Here is an 18,489-nt window from a genome sequence, read left to right as displayed (position 1 = left end):
AAGAAAAAGAAGGGAGGAGCATGTATTGAACAAAATATCCTATCTTCGACCTTTAAAGTGTATGTCGTATCTTGACTTCATGTCTCGACCTGGCAGAGTTTGCTACGCCCCGCCTTCGCTCAATGTTGCCGAAAGCTCCCCTTCTTATAACCGCTGGTTAATTATGCGTGGGAGCGGATGCATTGGCCAATGGCGGGGTACCTCGGCAGGGAACATCTGCTCACAAACACCAAACAATCTTGAGTATCCTTCCAGCTCCCAAAGCATTATGCAGAATATTTGCAGCTAGATCTTACTCTTAAGTGCTCTTTCATTTAAGTGTGCGCTATGTCTCGTCTTTTTCAACTATTTCCCTGAGCTTCTGTGATCAAAAATACTAGCATTGTCACGCGTGCAGATATTCTACAACGCCAAAAGGAGAGTAAACGGAGGAAGGATATTAGAACGCAGTTTTCTTATGACACGCTTTCGATAATTGCTATGCACTCCATAGCTGTACAGGAAGCGAGCTGTGAGTGTTCCCATGCTCACGAGCATTCTTTGGGCAACCCACAATCGATCTAATATTGTGCGATAGGAAACTGGATTTATTTCATTGGCGAAGCCATTGAGCTGCTTTATCGAACGGCATCCTATAGGGCTAAACATACGTACCAATTTTAATAAAAGCTGGCCTGGTGCATGCTATCCTTCGAATATTGGTGACACGGGGCGTTCTCGAGTAGCTGACTATACCAACACAGGCATTATGAAAGTGTTTTGTTTTTCGGAATCAACATATCTCAAAAATGCAGCTGATTATTTGATTGATGCTGGGAGCTCATATTTCAAATTCAACTTCTGGCTGGTAGGTTTGTTTGGATGGATGCCCAATTTCACGATTTCCTAATGCCAGGTATGATCTGCCATGCACCCCAACAATGAGAATATTTTCTGATAATAATGCTATCGATGCATAGGTGGCTTATCCGATGTAAGCCCTTCGAATGCATCTCTTCGTCCCAGCTTATACAATATATTCATTCGTACCTAAAGCAGACGAAAGCGATTTTCACTGTATTAGCTAGCTGCCGATCGTTCAGATTAAATCTGATAATTAGTAAAAATTCGAGCCGGAGCTAGTCAGATCACGTACCGAAAAGTTTCCCGGCCTAGGAATTGCCACAGAATTGGTTATGAGCCTTGTGAGCCAAATGACTCGAGATACCGTGGTTGAAGTGTCCTATCGGCTCAGTGGTGATGTCTGTGGAATGTGCGAGAATAGAGGGCCCAATATTTTTTTTATTTCACATTCTGCGGATTTTCTTACTTCGAGGACAAGAAATATTTCGCTGATGTATCCATCCCTTCTCGTCTTTGAAAAACTCGCGTTAAGCCAACTGTCGGATTCTACTTCCCCGGAGCCCTACGTTACTTGTTCATTCCGAGTTCCCATAGAAAGCCTTTTTATTCTTAGCCGATATTCTATTTTGCATCCACGACAAATTTGAAAATCGATATTGATATGGGCAACTGTGATGAAGACAATTTGTTGCCAGCGGCCATAGTTGCATGTCCTGTCGGCATCCTGGAGATGCCACATGCCCTGATACTCTCTGGGAATTGGGCTCTCGTCGCCGCAGCGTATGGCCCACCATACCTGAGAACCGGTTCAGTGCGGCTTCTTATGTCATCCCAACCCTGACAAAAATGGAACATTCAACATAAGGGCCGGTTACTTTCTGAAGGAGGATATCGGGCTCTTCGATGCGCCCTTCTTCAATCTCACCAAGCATGAGGCTGAGTCTCTTGACCCAGAACAACGTGTGATATTCGAATGTACCTACGAGGCTCTTGAGAATGGAGGCATTACTTTAAAATCATTGGCCGGTGAACAGGTGGGCATTTTCGTGGGCGCCTCGCTTTCAGACTACGATTTGAACAGTTTCAAGGACAGTGAAAATATTTCACGGTATAACGCTACCGCATGCGCATTGTCGCTTCAATCCAACAGAATTTCATGCCATTTCAATTTCAAAGGACCAAGCATGTCCATGGATACTGCGTGTTCGTCGAGCTTGACTGCATTACATGCAGCATGCCAGAGCATTCGTTCAGGTGGATCCACTTGCGCTATAGTTGGTGGCTGCTATCTAAATATATTGCCAGACGTGTTTATATCCATGTCTTTGCAGAGGTGAATGTAATCGGAAACCCATACTCAGAAAATTAACTAACAATCATGCCTAAACTTTCCTCCGATGTTGGCAAATGTTACCCCTTCGATCACAGAGCGCATTCTGGATTTGGGAATTATCCAGTATTCACCGCGGCAATGGAAGCGGCGGATCAGTGCTTAACCAATCTAGGTTCTAAGTTCTCTATGATTTTGTATGAGATTCCACATGTTGAAATCTTTTAGTTATCATTCTTCTAACGATTCCAAGATGAGTTATCAAAAAAGAGTGGTATAGGTCGCAGCCCACAAGCATCCCTTTGGCAACCGGCTTGTACGGCCCTTCAAATAGCCTTGACAAACTTTCTGTGTTCCTGAGGAGTGCATCCTGTTTCTGTGGTTGGTCACTCTAGCGGCGAAATTCCTGCTGCATACACTGCGGGGATACTTTCACTCGACTCTTGATCCATCAGATAGCAATAGAAGTACGATTTGTTGGACTAAATTTTCAAAGATATTACGGTTGCTATTGGTCAACTTCAGCATGGTCACTTAGGGAATGAATGAAGCGGCATCGTAGTTGCTGTTGGAGATGAGGTAGCGGATTTTGAAGTTGGTGACCGGGTTTGCGTTGTCTCAAAAGGGGCCTTTGCAAACTATTCCCGTGTTCGAGGAACAAGCGCCTGGAAAATCCCAGGACAATTGAGTCTCAAAGTGGCCGCATCCATCCCGATTGCATTCTGCACAGCCTTCTATTCCTTGTTCGAAGTTGGACGACTGCAGTCTGGAGAACGGATTCTTATTCATGCAGCGGCAGTCATCTTGGCCAAACCGATTAGTGCAGAAATCTTTGCAACGGTGGTAGTGTTAGTCAAAAGAAGTTCCTAATTGAAACTCACGATATCGACGAAAACCGGAAATTTTTCAGTCGTGATTCCCCTTTCGCTGAGGGAATTCGCAAAGCGACGAATGGTGCGGGTGTTGATGTAGCATTGAACTCTCTGGCTGGGACACATTACGGGCGAGTTGGGAACGCATTGCCCCTTTTGGGCTATTTATTGAAATGGGTAAGAAGGATATCATGCGGAATTTGAGGCTGGAAATGACCAATTTCGACCGCAATGTGAGCTTTGCATCTCTGGATTTGACTTTACCGGCTAACAAACGCCCGCAGTTGATGAAAAAGATGCTATCTGGAGGCTTCAAGATGTTTGGCCTTGGTGCTGCTAAGCCTGTATCACCAATCACTTGCCTTTCAATATCCAATTTCCAAGAAGCATGCCATTGCTTGCAGGCTGGTCGCAGTATTCAAAAAATAGTGATTGAAACAGAAAAGAATGCTTTAGTCAAGGTTAGTTTGATCAATTCGAGAACAGCTTACAGGTGCTAATGTGTATCCATGACAGGTATGCCCAAGGAAGAAAGCAGGTACCTTGTGCTCTCCAGAAGCCTCTTACCTCATTGTTGGCGGGACCGGGAGTCATGGCCGCAATATCACATCGCGGCTAGCTGAGAAAGGGGCTCAACGTATAATTGTCATCTCACGAACTGGTAGCAAAGATCAAGGAGTTGGGATGCCAGTCAGGGAACTTTCTGCTAACGGAGCGACAGTCGTCGTATACCAGTGTGATGTTAGTAGTAAGGAAGAGGTAGAAGGCAAACTGGTATCAAAGCTACCACATATTCCACCGGTACGAGGGGTCATATATGGCGTAATGGTTCTTCGTGTCAGTGACGCCTCTTATCTCCCAATATTGCCAACATATTCAAACCAACTAACTTTCATTCAGGACACATCGTTCGAACACATGAGCTATAGCGAATACGATGCTGTCGTGAAACCCAAAGTTGCTGGAGTCTGGAAAATCCACCACGCATTTCTAGGATTAAACTGCGATCTTGATTTATTCATCACACTCTCCTCAATAGCCAGCCTTGTTGGTAACCGAGGTCAAGCAGCATATGCCGCGGGAGGCACATTTATGTCAGCTTTTGGACACAATAGAAACTCGGTGGGTTTGCCTTGTACTACGATTGATTTAGGCCCAGTCCAAGGAATTGGGTATCTTGCAGAAAACGAACAAAGGAAGACTGACGTTGCGGACACGTTGAGTGTTGATTGGATCGATGATACTGAACTCCACAGGCTACTTGCCGCAGCAACCACAGGTGATTTGGCGAACACCTGCCAACACCACTGCATCACAGGTCTAGGGGCATTGCAGTCCATGACCGTTAAAAAAAAATAGTGGTCGACCCCTTGGTACAAAAGTATCGATAATAATGATGAAGTCCGACCGTTCAAAACCACTGGGAGCTGACGGGTTGGACTCCCTTATTACCATTGAGGTACGAAACTGGATTTTCCGCGAGATTCAAGCGGGCTTACAAATTATGGAACTTCTATTAGCAAAGCCATTGGTGGAACTAGCAGGGCTGATATTGAAACAGTCGAGAATCATCAGTGCAGCATTGAAATCTAGACGGGCATTAAGTTGACGGGTGAAGGCTTTATTCCGTCGAGGAAAAATGTTCGTCGAATATCTAATACTCTTTGTACAGTACATTTGGGGTGTTAACTTCCTCTCCATTCACCTTTTTATAACAAATAGCGCAAGTTTCTAGTGGCAACCAATGAATAAGAGATTTGATCCTCAGTTTTGGACGAAGATGGCCAGAATGGATGAGCGGATTGGGTTAGATCTGGAAAATAAGCTTAAATTGACCACACAGCTCCCGTCCAACCAGTTAGAATACCGGTATGGTACACCCATAGTCAATTACAACATTAAATGAGTAAATATACGTTTAAAAATCCAGATATGATAGTGGAACAAAGGTTAATCCTAACGACGTATGGCGCGTACTGTAAAATTCCAATAATATTCAGCATGACCTAAATAATAAGGACATCAGAGCGCTGTTAGTTGGGTATGGCAACGCGGAACCCGGTATTCCGGCCCGATTCCGGCGCTCGTGCCCTTGGCTGCAAACAACACTTCACTTCAAAGCACTTTTCAACTCCACCCCACAACATCGCCTGAATCCTTCAGCAGTACTCTGCTGGGTCATCTAGATTTGATGCCTTAAAGTTTTGTACATTTGCTTAAACCGCATAATTCACGATTTTTGTTTAAGGCATGAAGATAATAGCCATTTTTTAACGCGACGCGTCGATGACCAAAGGAGAGAAAGAATCAACCGTCTTGACTATGGAAAGTGCAGCCCTGGGCGATTCCTCCCAGGCCAAGCCGCTCCGGGCCTTGAGATGCTCAAATTGCCAACTAAAACATATTCGCTGTGATGGGGCCCAGCCAGGTCAGCAAAACTTCTCTAGCGGTCGAGGTCCCTGTGGTCGAATGCTGACATGCAGTTTTATCTTCTTTTCTACGGGCGGCATATAGTTTGTAGTACATGTTTGCAGAAGGATCGCATATGTCAATATCCACAGTCGTCTCCAGCGGCTGCAAAACCCAATGTTCATCAGCTTGCCACTAAAAAACGAGCCTTCAGCGCTTGTCTTGTGTGTAGAGCTGCGAAAAGAAGATGCTCTGGGGAAGTACCAGGTAATTATACTTTTTATCCTCTATATCCCGTTAATTGCAGGCCATACTTACCTTTTTCCGGTTCCAAATTGTTATGTACTTCTCCAATATGTCTTCTATCATTGAAAAACGTACTCGGTACGAGAACTAATTCAATTAGTATGTGGGCCTTGCCAAAAGAGAGGTCTAGAAGCGAAATGCGAATATGATTCTGCTCCGCCCTTGCAACGGTAAGATTCATTTTGTAAACTCATCGAATGTTGAGAACTAAGAGAGATGAAATAGGAAACGTCTGGAGCCGCATCGTTCGTCTCTGCCGGAATCCCCCTCAGATGAACGCCCATCCAAACAGCCCCGAACATCTCTCCCAAGAGTTCTCAAAGACACTAATGGAAACCTAGACATTTCTGTCCCCAGCTCGCAAAATTCACAAGCGCACCGACGTCGTGCCAGCCCTAGCTTCCAGCTCGTTGGAGCAATCTCTGAGACTCCACCCGAATCGGACAAGTCTCATGAAGGCGATGATGAGGGATCGGTCATCCAAGATGATGAAAAGCTGGACAGTCCTAGCGATGTCCAGCTGTCTGCTCATCGCGATCAAAATTTTCCTTTCAGAATCCGCACACTTAGTAATTACGAAAGAAGGCGACAATCTCACCATATTCGACCACATACTCCGGAAGATCCGGATATTGCCCTAGAAGCTCAACAATCTAGTGACTCGGATGTATCTGAAGAAGAAGTTAATGACAAAGAAGAGTCACCAGAACCCTCTGAAGGCGATAATGAAACGAATGACGCCAACTTCTTTCTTTCACGGGTCCGACAAGCTGTGTTCCAGAGAACGGGTGTCTCAAAACCCGGAAGCACAGTTCAATCTGATCGAGAGCTAAAGCGATTAGATAAAATGGCAAATCGGAAGGGAAAATCATCAATATTATCTGCTGATTCAAGGGACCTTCGCCTTCCCCACCGCACTGTTTCCAACAAGTTGGTCTCTACTTATCTTATGCGGGAGTTTGTCAATCTACCGTTATTCCAGCGGGACACGTTCACTAACCGTTATGAGAAACTGTGGGGAAATGTGAAACTGTGGGACTCAGGAACAGAAGTTTTGGATGAAGATTGTTTATTTATTGGTTTTCTCTTCGGAGTGTTTGCCCTAGCTACCCTGCTACTCAACCCAGGTGACCTTAAAGATGCTGAACAGTACTTCGCACGTGCACAAAATCTTGTATTTCTGAATGGAATTGAAAAAGGAGGAATTTTACATATTCAGGTCTATCTTGTCCTAGCCCAATATCTGGTTGCGGATAATAATCTACCTGTTGCATGGAGGTTTGTCGGACTCGCTATACGTGCTGGCCAGTCTCTGCATTTGCATCTTGTATCTGGAAGCCACCATTTGACTTTGAGGGACAACCAGGAGCTAGCTAGACGAGTTTGGCATTGTTCATTGATGCTAGAACGGTATGGCACACATGACTCTAGCTCGTGCTTCACACCTTCCCTGAACTTAATTTTGCTAAAGCTTTTTCACACAGGATTATTGCCATGAAAATGGGCATTACAACCTTAACAAAACATTCTTTTGAAACCCCTCTTCCTATTCCCGGTGATCGGGACTACATCGACCGCCTCTCGTTCAATGACTCAGCGGACCGAAACGCGACAGTTGATCGTCCCTCAATCATAGAATTCTTTAACAACTCGACGCGCCTCTACAATCGATACAATGACATCATTCTGATCCAAGAAGAACTCCGATCAACTAGTAACTCCGGCGCACGCAAGAAGATTGATGCCTTCGATCCCCAACTACTCATAACTGTCGATCAATCCCTCGCCAACTGGCAAGCTGGATTGCCGCCTTTTCTACACCCAGACACCAACGTCAACTCATTGAACTACCTCCTAGCGAAGCGACAACACAACATCCTCCGTATCCGCTATCTACACATGCGTCTCCTCCTCTGGCGCCCGCTATTGGCCATAGTTGCGGCCACTTCACCGGACATTGACGCGCGCTCACAAATGCAAAAGCCCACCTCCCAACCATCACGGCGAGGGTTAGCTATAGATAAAATAGAGATACCGCTGACTCACATAATCGCTCATGAAAGCGCGGTAAAATGCATTCTCGCCGCAGCGGAGATAATCAATATTATCGACGAAGTCGAGAGTCGTGGTACAGATGTCATAAATGGGTATGACACCCTCTCCATACCAGCGGTTTGGGAGACTACAGGATATGTGTTTGCATGTGCGCAGGTTTTCATTGCTGCTCGCAGGTGCCCTAAGGGCGTAATTGACGACCTTGGAGGGATGCAAGTTATTAGCGAAGGAGCATGGAGGAGTATTGAGTTGATGAGGAAATATACCATTATTTGGCCTCGCGCGAAAGTTTGTTTGATGACGTTGGAGAAGTTGGATTCCCTGTTTCCCCCTGGGAGGGATGAATATACTGATGGACCACGCGATAATGCGATGAATGATTTGTCGTGGTTGGAATGCCTGCCGATTGATCTGCAAGGTTAACGACTAACACAAGGTTGGATAGAGATGGTGGTTTGGTAATTGGATCGTTGGCTGGCTGGTGTAGACCGAAGAGCTCCTCGCCAGCAGCCGAGTCAATTGACTAGATATTTGTGGCCTGACTGACAAAGATTGAAGCCCCTGTGATGGTGTAGGTTTTGCAAAAGTTTGTGCTTTGATTTTGCGAACACGGCACGCACATTTGTCTCGTGTTCTCCCTTTTGAGGCTTGGACACTTGTTGGCCGATTTTTGATTTAGTTTATGTAGTCTTCAAGATGTTAAGAGTCAGTGTATGTTTTCAGTAATGTAATTTCAACCTCTCCGTCGATGAATCCCTCATCCTACTGCTCTTTATTGTCTTCAAATTTTGCCGGCCCTTTTTATTTTTTTTTCTCGCACCCTCTTTCTGCCATCCCAGGGTCTGCTTTTAGTAACGCTTTTTTAACTTCGATCCTCATTATGGTCTATTTTGTGCCCTAAAAGCCCTTTCGGCAAATTTCCCTTTTTCAAAAGCAGATATTGACATCATTTCTCATGCGATCAACAGGAGCATCTTTCAATTAAGAAAGAAATTTATCTGGAAACAATCGAAAGCACATGACTTTTCTCATTCATCCGCCGTAAATTTGTACCTAGGTATACAGATTCATACAACAGAATCGTTTAGTTATATCAGTGAAAGATAACGGCGCGGGTGCAAGTGAGGATTGTTCTTTCCTTAGAAGGAGAGAAGTAGAGGTTTAAATATCAAGGTGGAGAAAAAACAAGAAAACCGATTCGACAGAAGTGATATTCGGGCTTCAGAGCCTTTCGGAGATCCTGATATTCCCATTCAATAATCCCCATTGCACGATGGGCAATTTCCAATGATCCGCCACATCCTGAAGATTTCCAAGTTGAATGAAGATATAAGAGTATAATTCAGCGTAACAAATACAATTAGAATGACTTAAGAAGAAAGAAAACAAAGGAAGAAAGGTTAAATACTAACGTACGAGTCTTATGCGCGAGAATAGCGATGCCGGCGTATCATCCTAAATATACAAAAATGTCGCTGCTGGTAAAAACAATACCAAAAATGGGGGAAAGAAATTACAAACACTGAAGGTAAAAATCGCAGACATTCATCATCACAATAGTGTGTGGATAAATCGTAACTTATAGAACACCATCTACGCCACTGGTGCAGACCAGACACACGTTTTCACTCTTACTCCTTCCTCTCAAGGTTAAATCCACAACACACTCACCACTATACAAACAACTATCCCCAGTAAACTACCCCGTATCTCCTTTTCACACGACGAGATTCTACTCCGCGTCGCACAGATGGGGTACGAAGAGGATGGAGAAGAAGTTGCAGATGACGATGATGATGATGATGATGACGAGGGGAGGGAAGACGAGATTTGGGAGCCCGAGGAATTATCCACAGTTGAACTCAGGTGGTAAGTATGTTTGAGGTGAGGTGTTTGTCGTTCTGCCCCTCTAACAAGAAATGTGAGAAGGTTAAGTCGAGTGATATCTTTCTGTATCAGAAGGCGGGAAGGTATGGCATTGGGACTCGTCGGATAAATTGATGAGGAAATGCCGTCATTCGATTTGTTAAGGGACGGTTGCTCTCGTTGCTGTTGCCAGTATGATGCATAAATAGGATGATGGATATGTCCGATTTCTGGTGGAAAGTGAAGGGTGGTCACTCCATGCGATTCAGGTAAATCTTTATTTAGTTTCTCATTATCATTGTCGTTGGCGTTATGGGGGTATCGTGGTAGGCTTGTAAGGCCGTCTTCGAGAGGATGTTGTTTTCGCTTTTGTTCTTTGTGCTGGATTTGCTGGCTTTGCTGATGGACATTAGGATATACTCCCGGTACTCCCCGCACTCTAGAAAAGGAGATTGAACGGAAGACATCTATGTTGAATGGATCAAGTTTCCATAGCCCTTGAGGTGTCGACAGTGTTTCTTCCCACGGCTCATCACCAAAGGTGTGGTGTTGACATAACGCTGACCAGACGAGGCAGATTTCTAAAGATATCGAATCACATGTGAGCAACAGAACTAAGACAGAAACTAACATAAACGACATACCGTCAATATCATTTACAAGGAAGTTGAGGGCGGCGGCATCCTCCATGTAGAACGTATCTCTCCTATAGTTGCTAGACAAGGGCGGGAGGAGATGAAAATGGTACCAAAGAAACGAAACAATCAACACAGAGACGCTTGCTCCAACAAACTTCTGTTGCATATTTGAAGCTACCTCAACGCCATTCTCCTATGGAGGAAAGAATGTGACTTAGACAAGGATGACTGATAATGGTTTCGTGATAATAAAAAGAGCAGATAGAGGTCTTTCAACTCATCCACATCCATCAATGGAAGAGCTGTAGGAGAGATAGCACAGCGGGATGTCGACCATCCACACGATATATTGAGTTCAGCTCGCAGTAACTTCACCGCGTAGTTACGGCCTTTCTCCCGGACTTTAATTCGTAGCCTTTTTGTCAACAACGGATGGATTCTATGCAATGGCCACATGGGAAGTATATAACATCCCAGCAACCCCATATTACCCTCATCAATCATCAGCATTTTTCTTGTATCCTTCTCTTAGATACCCCTCTTTCGCCAACAACTTTAAAAAAGATTCCATGATACCCAGATTTTTATTCTTTACTTCACCAGCACGAAACTGGAGTGGCGGCTTCACTCCCAATCAGGGAGCAGAGAACCCAGCGAAACGTTCAGCTAGCTTAACCAAGTGGAGGACACCAGGCATGAACCCAGCTCTCTTGGATGTTCAGCCTTGTGTCAGCGAGCAGGCCATCATCACAGAGCCTGCTGGGTTGGTGAGAGCAACCGAACCCGGTTTTTCATACAGAATATCTCTCCTGTGATTCAACAGGTAAAGAAACACCTCCTCGAAAAGCTAACTATCTCCACTGCTCCGTACCTGCGATCCCTCGTTGACTTTCTTGGAGCTTTCTTAGTCTCTTCCGTTGCTTTATGTTGTCTTATTATCCCTGCTCATTTTGGAGCTGAACCTACTACGTAACCTTTAGTTACTAAATTAAAACCGGCTTGGGGGCCAAAGGTCAGTCGTCCTATCAGTGGATATTTTCTATAAAATAATATTACAATAATATACATTTTATGATATATATATATATATATATATATAGCATCTCATATGCTAACTAATTCTCAAATTTGCAAATAAATATGGAAAAATGAGGTAAAGTTGAGTGTGTCTTCATCCCTTAGACTTCCTTCTGCGGACTAGCGTACTTAGATGCCACCGCCGCCAAGCATGCTAATGCAATTACACTTTATGCCACTGACATCATTCTTTCCTTTGCGAAACTTCTTCCGTGTCTGTAGTGTAATCGGTCCCTTCCTTCTATCTCATCCATTTGTTATATCGGTAATATGTCCGACTCGGAAATATTTCGTTACATTGAGAAGTCATCTGCTGTTCGCTCTGCCGAGATTCTCGAGGCTGCCGGTCTGAGATGTTTCGTTGGAGAGCTAGTAGTTGCGCGACACTACCCACTGTTTCCTGCGATTATTTCGTGGCAGTTGCAGACGAGCAGCCTAGCTTCACATGAGTTTCCGGAGCTCCCTCAGGCACACATTCGATTCTTCTATAGACACACGACTGAAGAAAGCACGGGAGGCTAGCCAGGTTATCGTTCTCGCGTAAAGATTCTGGCGAATCAGTCTACAGCACGACCATTATGCCCACAACATTCTGGCATCTGGACCTAAACTCAAACCGGTGGAAGGTAAACAGGAGCTATAGACATTAAAACTCTATGCAGCAGTAATCGGTATTCTCTCTGGTATTCTCTCTGAGCACTACGTGGATGGGCAGCTGAACGAAACGATTACCGGATACTTTGAGGTCCAATATGCGTACCTGCTTAGGTGTTTTCAAGGACCTCATTGCTTGCTTGAGCTTCGACTAAAGCTCACGCCCGGTGACATAGTATTTCGTAAATATTGGCGGATGAAAACTCATGCTACACTGGGAGAAAAATACCCCTGACCAACAGCAACACTTTCATTGCTTTGCGGAACTGGGGGCGGATCCGTTGACCGTCGAATTGGACGAACAGCAGGAGGGATGAGCAGTAGAGAAAGTGTGACCCTGAATAAAGCCAGCAGAAATGCCTCTAGCATCATACATATCGGGCATACACTTTGATTTTTAAATCTCGGCCGGAAAAACTTCAGCGTGGGTCTCAACATTCCACCCACAGCACACCATTGCGCATATTAATATAATTCAATATTAATATAATTCAACTGAAAATCAATGTGGAAGAGTGTGATGTGGGTGTGTTTTAGATGGGGTGATTGAAGTTGAGTGTGGTTCAAGAGCTGGGCCGACTTTTTGTTCAAAGTGTATCCCTCACCGTATGCATATATCTCACAGATAAATTAAGCCAAATCCTGTCAAATATCAAAACACCCCAGCTGCTTAGCAGTCCGCGACCCCTCCCCATAAATCTCACCTTCATCCCATGCTTATTCCCTTCAGAAGACAAACACCTTCATTTTCTCAGCAATTCAAGGTGACTTCTGCCTCCAGTTCTTTTCATATGCAATTAGTTCTTCTCCATTCTCACACCTGTTTTGTACTACGTCTACGGCAGTGTTAGAACAAATGTAACGTCATTCCTGCATGGCTATATTGAAGCCAATATTCGATCCTGAGATCGGCGTAAATTTGATGTCATCCAGTTGGTTGCTCAGAAGGGTTGGCGAACTTACAAAGCAACAGTTGCTCGCAAACAACTTCTAAAGTAATCAGAACCTTCATTTATTTTAGTTTCTTTTTCCTTGGAAGCAGAATCGCTATTCTCGTCAATTGAAAGCTATAGTTATCTGTCCGAGAGATCTTAGATAATTAAGGAAAATAATGCATGAAATTAGATAACTGATCAAAAGGCCAAATGGGGAATATCGAGACACTTTTGCAAATAATATATGTATGATTGTCGAAAAACTATTCTAGGGTATACAATAATGAAAGGAAAAGAAATTAAATAAATAAATAAATAAAAAAGGCCACACATCCTGGTGAAAACTGTTGCAGCTGTTTCCAAGGGTATTATCGCCGGATTGCATGCCGGCTTTTCCAGGTAGGAATCCAAATGCAACTTGGAGAATAACGCCGACACATTACCAATAAATGCTCTGTTGTGAAAAATGGCTCCTGCGGGGAGTATTCCTCGTGGAAAAAAGTGAAAAGAAGAGAATGATCTTTTAGGATGATATCGGATGACGGCTCCTGAAACCAAAACAACAAATATTTTCGCTGGGGGATGGAAACAATTTTGTGTATGCCAAGCGAGTAGGTGAATGTATGTACAGTATTATATGTATGGTGTTGGTGCCAGGGTAGCTAGTTCCAAAATGTGTCTAAGGTGAATTAAGACTATGGCGTTATAAAACTCAGCAATACAATGATTAGACCAGTAGAATATTTGAACATAGGCCGTTAGATCGGATTCGTCATGGTGGGAGGGGGTACTGCGGGAGAATGTGCTGTCAAAGTAAGGACCTTAGTAGGAGTTCCTCGTGTAGTCGGAGTCCGCGGTTGATTTTGTTGTTGGTTGTGGTGGCGTTGTCGAGCAGTCCCACTGCCGTCTTGCTGAGTACCTGGGGTACTTCCGCCGCCCGGTGTGCTACTTCCTCCGGCACTACTAGTTTTGCCTCCTCGTTTGACCATTTTGCCTAAGATGCCTACTAACTCCGCAGCGTCTTCAAAACTCTCGTCGTCCATGCCTTCCTGCGCATTGTAGACATCCGCAATGGCTTGTTTGGCCAGGCGTCTACATCCGTCAGAGTCATGAAGGCAGTCGAATAAATATGCCGCATATTCAAGTTTAACTGAAAGCCTAACTGGGTGGGAACCTGGGAGGAGGCTGTCTGCAAGTTGTGCTACGTCATTGAAACAAGACGAGGCTATCGGCGTATAATCTAAAGTTGGGAGGATGAAGGAAGCTGCAATTTTTGTAGGTCTAACGGCTGGTAGACCCGGTGGATACAGGTGTGTGCCGCCAACGGGACCTCCCTCAGGTATCATGGGCGGTGGGGAAGCAGTGATGGAATCCCGATTTGCGTTTGGGGAGCCTTTTCCAACTCCATTACCATTCTCCACACCAGAGGGCACGTTTGGGAGATGTAGTTGAGAGCCTGAGTGGGGAAGACTTCGAATGCCTGACTGATGGATGCTTGGCTGATTATGGAAAAGGACGAAAATGTGGTAAAAAGAAGCTCTAAGTTTGTGGGCTAGCACTTTGAGCTCGACATATGCCTCGACCATGGGAAGAACATATTGCTCTGTGATCACTAATCCTTCGCGGGAGAGCCATAATATGTGGTGGTAGAGTTGCAGCGATTTGGTTTCTCTCGTGGGGTCAAGACGGCGGAGCTTGCGAGCGCGGATGAGCTTTTTGGAAAGAATCACCGAAAGGCCAAGGAGCTTATATAGCATTCCAGAGAGGTAGGCATTTTCACGAGCAGTGCTAGCGGCGAAGAAGCCCAAAAATTTTTGGTCAACTTCAGAGGAGGCCATCCAAACAGCGAAGGGGAGAGTACTGTCTGGGTGATCCCACTGGCATGATATGGTAATCAGTACTTTTGCTATTTCGCAATCTTGAAGTGAATGAAAACCGTTTTCAATGGGGATATAATCCCTGGTTCCTTGATTCATTTTGCGGACGACGTGTAACAGCAAAAAAAAAAAAAAAAAAAAAAAAAAAAAACGATATTGAAATAAAATATTAAGAATTGAGAATTGAAGCAAAGGTCAAATGAAGCGAAAAATAGGAGTATTAAATAGTACAACCGAACATCTCAAATCCCAAACATAGAATATAATAGATCACCATGGTAGAATAAAGAGTTTGGAGTCCTTGGCTTAAAATAGCTCGGCGGCAAGGGGGGAGATGTTTGATATGACATGCGCAAGATAAAACGGGCGCGCTTACCTGGCAACAGGTATTGATCCAACTCCAGCGCTTAAGTTCAGTCTCGATAATCCAAAATATTGTTTTGTTGGTTCCGGATGTTTGCCGCCTGGAATCCTTGATAGTGTGCAGGGGAACGGTAAAAGAAGAGCGCTTAGGATTCGACCCTGTTATAATCATCAAACAACCAATCTGAGGGATGGTCTGGGCTAATAATAATTCCCCTTTTTAGTCGACTCGCAGAAACAAGTTAATTGCTGGAATATCCCTCGTCAAAGTGCGTAATCTGGACGTATCGACAGAAGAATTGAATGTCGTAAAAGTTGGTCCTAAGAAACGTGGACTTCGTTGGCTTTAAAACCGCCGGCAGGACTCGTGAGTAGAATCGTAAGGAACGCGTTCTTCTTAAGAAGACTTGTATTTATCGTTACAGATGATATCGAAACGTGTTGCAATAGGTGTGTCGGCCGTGAGGTACCAAAAGATCGTGTGAGGTGGGTTGGATTAACAGTACAAGGCAGAGGAGAAAGCCGAAGAGAGGGAATAATATACAGATGCCGGAACAAAGAGAGAGATGGCTGGAAGCTCTGAGCCATCTGTCAGCTTCCAGGCTCCATCACCATAACTATATAGGCCAGTGACTGTCAACGTCTTTAGGAATGACAGCCCAATGACATACCTCTCCAACGTGGACTGTTCTGTACACTGGCTACAAACCGCCGATTCGTCAGAAGAATTAAAAGCTCAACCAATGGTAAGATTGCAATCCAATGATGCCCGGAGGGAGCAAGAAAGAAGAACAAGAGTTTGTGGCTGTACTGCAGAAGGAATTCGATTCATTGTTTTGCAATTGGGCGCAAAGGAGAGCGAACACAGACCAACAGGGCACTGAATGAGAGTACAAGGGTTGAGATGACTTACAAAACTAGTTGCATCAGAACGAGGCAAAATAAATACAGGAAGAGACCATGGCGATTGAAGGAGGAAACAGGAAGGGAATCTGGGCAGAGACAGAGCCCCCAATGGCCACTGGGCAAGAGTCTGTCGACCTGTCAATGTGTAAGTGTTTCTCTCGCGCAGATGTTCGCATGAGAAGCAAATTGAGGTCTAAGAAGGGCAAGACGACGGCACTAGCCCCGATGTGGCGGCAAGCAGCACGAGAATTTTTGATCGCTTAACGGGCACCTCCCAACGGACTGGACACCTCTGTTGCAGGTCTGGAGGGCAGTTAATTATTCGTGTCTGGCTTTTTGGTCGCTATCTTTGCATTCCCCTCAGTTCTCACGGCTCCATCCAGCCATCCCTGTCAAAAATTAACGATTCAGTGTGGAGATTTGGCCGTCGACTTTTTATCGTTATCATACCCTCCTGAGTGCAGGGCTCCCTGAGAATAACGGCAGGGGCAGCGACAGCAGTGGTAGTTATGCAACTGCGATCCAGCCTCGTCTCACCCGAGAAAAGGCCTGGCTACAACTCTGGCACGACTGTTGAGCTGGTGCAGGTGGCATGCACGCCAAAGCGAACTAGAGCCGTCGCAAGTTACGTGTCAATGCCAGAGCTCTTCATTTTAATCCAGGACCCTCTTAACCCTGGCTGGCTTTGGCTATGTAAGCCTTTGCCCTAACCAGGTCCAGCGCTAATCGAGAACTGGGAGAAATCGCCAACCGATGTGAGGCTCATCAAAGCGTCATTATTCTTCTCGAATAATGGAAATTGACCCCGTACGAGGCAAACAAGAAAAGGAACGAACTAGAATAGTAGAAACCTGCCAAACTTTGAAGTGCAAGGGTGTTAGTTCGGGTGTCAGGCGCCTGCTAGCTCTTTTCGGTGCCATGACAATTCGAACACTTCTCCCCAGTATCGGGCAGCTAAACTAATCGACGACTACCCCAAAGCTCAACAGCGGCTCGAGAGCGACAATTCCCCTGTCGTGCTCACTGCCAGCGTGGCACGTGCAAGGAACGACAGATGAAGCAATCATGGTGAAGTTCCCGCGACACAAAATTTCTCGTCTGTGCTCCCACCCAGACAATTTGAAATTTATATATTTTCCAGTTATGTGGCACTCTAGGAGCTGCTTCCCCAGATGTGTGCAAGCCTGGCGAACCGGGAATATCTGTGGTACAGATGTCATAGTAATCTTGGTTCTTTAAAAACAAGCACAAATCCCGGAAAGCTCAGCCACCCAGCCTCGGGGTGCCAACACACGAAAAAGTCAATCAACATCAATTCGATCCAGCCACCGACGACTTCGACTGCGGAATCCAAGCTGGAATTTACTATTTTCGATTCTCTCCTGTGATCATATACAGCTTTATCGAACAAAAAATCATGTTCCGCCTGCCAATCTCACACATTCTCGTCAAGAGCACCCCAGATTACAATGCGTTTATTGCAAAAGTTTGAGCAACCCGTAGAGCATAAAGCATGCCGTTCGAAAACGAATGGCTGCTGGAGTGCCATCGCCTTAAAAAAGGCGGTGAAAGCACCACTCCATATCCTACAACAACATTTACTAACAAGCAACTTAAATCCTGAGGTTCTCAGGGCGTGAAGCCACTCCACAGACTTATTTGGCACCGCCAGGTTCCACCGTTCTGGAAACAACACACAGACCAGCCGGAGAATAAAACCCAGCTTGATGACTTTATGATGGAGGTAAAAGGTCGGTTCGCTGTACCTAGAATACTAGTATGGTCTATTCAACCTTCTGATGTCTGTCTTTCGTGACAAGATGAAAGGCCGTATTTCTGGCTTCAAGGAGTCCATGTTGCAAGCAAAGGTTAGCTAAAATACTAGCAAACCTTTAGTTCTCACTACGATCCCATCAGTTTTTTGACAGGTTCACAAATTTTCCACCAGAGTGGCTAATAATAGAGGGCAATGTCAGGGCTTAAGCTGCGTTCATGAGACATGGATACTAATCTTCTTCACTCTTCTCCGTTTATTTCACTTTTAAACCAAAACACCTCCGATATCCGGCGACTTCTATCCATCATGCAAGGCCCATGAAATCCAGACAATATCGATATATGGTAAATCCCAGAAGAAAACTATTGATACCCAAATCTAGTGTCTGACCCGAGGTAGAGTAAAATGCGCCTCTCTCAATCTATCACTATCATCTTGTTTTCTATACCTCACAAGGTATACATAGTTTCCCTACCAACGAAATGATTCATACACCTAACCATCCAGCGTCTTCTGCAACGCCTCACGGATATCTGTTCACTGTTGTTCTCAGCATTCACGAGACTGCGTACGCTGCCTTG

General features: G+C 44.9%; 7 protein-coding genes across 7 annotated transcripts; 5 read left to right on the top strand and 2 right to left on the bottom strand.

The window, feature by feature from the left end:
• Positions 1-79: 79 nt before the first annotated feature.
• Positions 80-4,654, top strand: HCBG_03642 (polyketide synthase; the record flags this gene model as incomplete). Its single annotated transcript, XM_045430691.1, has 12 exons — positions 80-156; positions 494-511; positions 670-847; positions 1,119-1,241; positions 1,457-1,623; positions 1,709-2,176; positions 2,272-2,370; positions 2,446-2,489; positions 2,736-3,021; positions 3,146-3,506; positions 3,562-4,379; positions 4,405-4,654. The coding sequence occupies 12 exons, from the start codon at positions 80-82 to the stop codon at positions 4,652-4,654; spliced, it is 2,889 nt and encodes a 962-aa protein (XP_045288834.1).
• Positions 4,655-5,458: 804 nt separating this feature from the next.
• Positions 5,459-8,841, top strand: HCBG_03641 (uncharacterized protein; the record flags this gene model as incomplete). The annotated part of the gene is made up of 4 exons (XM_045430690.1): positions 5,459-5,473; positions 5,560-5,678; positions 5,986-7,170; positions 7,245-8,841. The coding sequence occupies 4 exons, from the start codon at positions 5,459-5,461 to the stop codon at positions 8,236-8,238; spliced, it is 2,313 nt and encodes a 770-aa protein (XP_045288833.1).
• Positions 8,842-9,158: 317 nt separating this feature from the next.
• HCBG_03640 (uncharacterized protein) lies at positions 9,159-10,821 on the bottom strand (the record flags this gene model as incomplete). Its single annotated transcript, XM_045430689.1, has 2 exons — positions 9,159-10,262; positions 10,326-10,821. 2 exons carry the CDS (start codon positions 10,369-10,371, stop codon positions 9,466-9,468), a joined length of 843 nt encoding a protein of 280 aa, XP_045288832.1.
• Positions 10,822-11,666: 845 nt separating this feature from the next.
• On the top strand, positions 11,667-12,367 carry HCBG_03639 (uncharacterized protein; the record flags this gene model as incomplete). Its single annotated transcript, XM_045430688.1, has 4 exons — positions 11,667-11,742; positions 11,919-12,022; positions 12,094-12,225; positions 12,293-12,367. 4 exons carry the CDS (start codon positions 11,667-11,669, stop codon positions 12,365-12,367), a joined length of 387 nt encoding a protein of 128 aa, XP_045288831.1.
• A 1,376-nt stretch (positions 12,368-13,743) lies between these two features.
• On the bottom strand, positions 13,744-14,961 carry HCBG_03638 (uncharacterized protein; the record flags this gene model as incomplete). The annotated part of the gene is made up of 1 exon (XM_045430687.1): positions 13,744-14,961. One exon carries the CDS (start codon positions 14,959-14,961, stop codon positions 13,744-13,746), a length of 1,218 nt encoding a protein of 405 aa, XP_045288830.1.
• Positions 14,962-16,185: 1,224 nt separating this feature from the next.
• Positions 16,186-17,203, top strand: HCBG_03637 (uncharacterized protein; the record flags this gene model as incomplete). Its single annotated transcript, XM_045430686.1, has 3 exons — positions 16,186-16,276; positions 16,618-16,824; positions 17,121-17,203. The coding sequence occupies 3 exons, from the start codon at positions 16,186-16,188 to the stop codon at positions 17,201-17,203; spliced, it is 381 nt and encodes a 126-aa protein (XP_045288829.1).
• A 345-nt stretch (positions 17,204-17,548) lies between these two features.
• HCBG_03636 (uncharacterized protein) lies at positions 17,549-18,056 on the top strand (the record flags this gene model as incomplete). Its single annotated transcript, XM_045430685.1, has 3 exons — positions 17,549-17,617; positions 17,765-17,882; positions 18,028-18,056. 3 exons carry the CDS (start codon positions 17,549-17,551, stop codon positions 18,054-18,056), a joined length of 216 nt encoding a protein of 71 aa, XP_045288828.1.
• Between the last annotated feature and the right edge of the window lie 433 nt (positions 18,057-18,489).

The sequence above is a fragment of the Histoplasma capsulatum genome (assembly GCF_000150115.1).
Source record: "Histoplasma capsulatum G186AR genomic scaffold supercont2.4, whole genome shotgun sequence".
Lineage (NCBI taxonomy): Eukaryota > Fungi > Ascomycota > Eurotiomycetes > Onygenales > Ajellomycetaceae > Histoplasma > Histoplasma capsulatum.
This window is presented reverse-complemented; position numbering and strand designations above follow the sequence as displayed.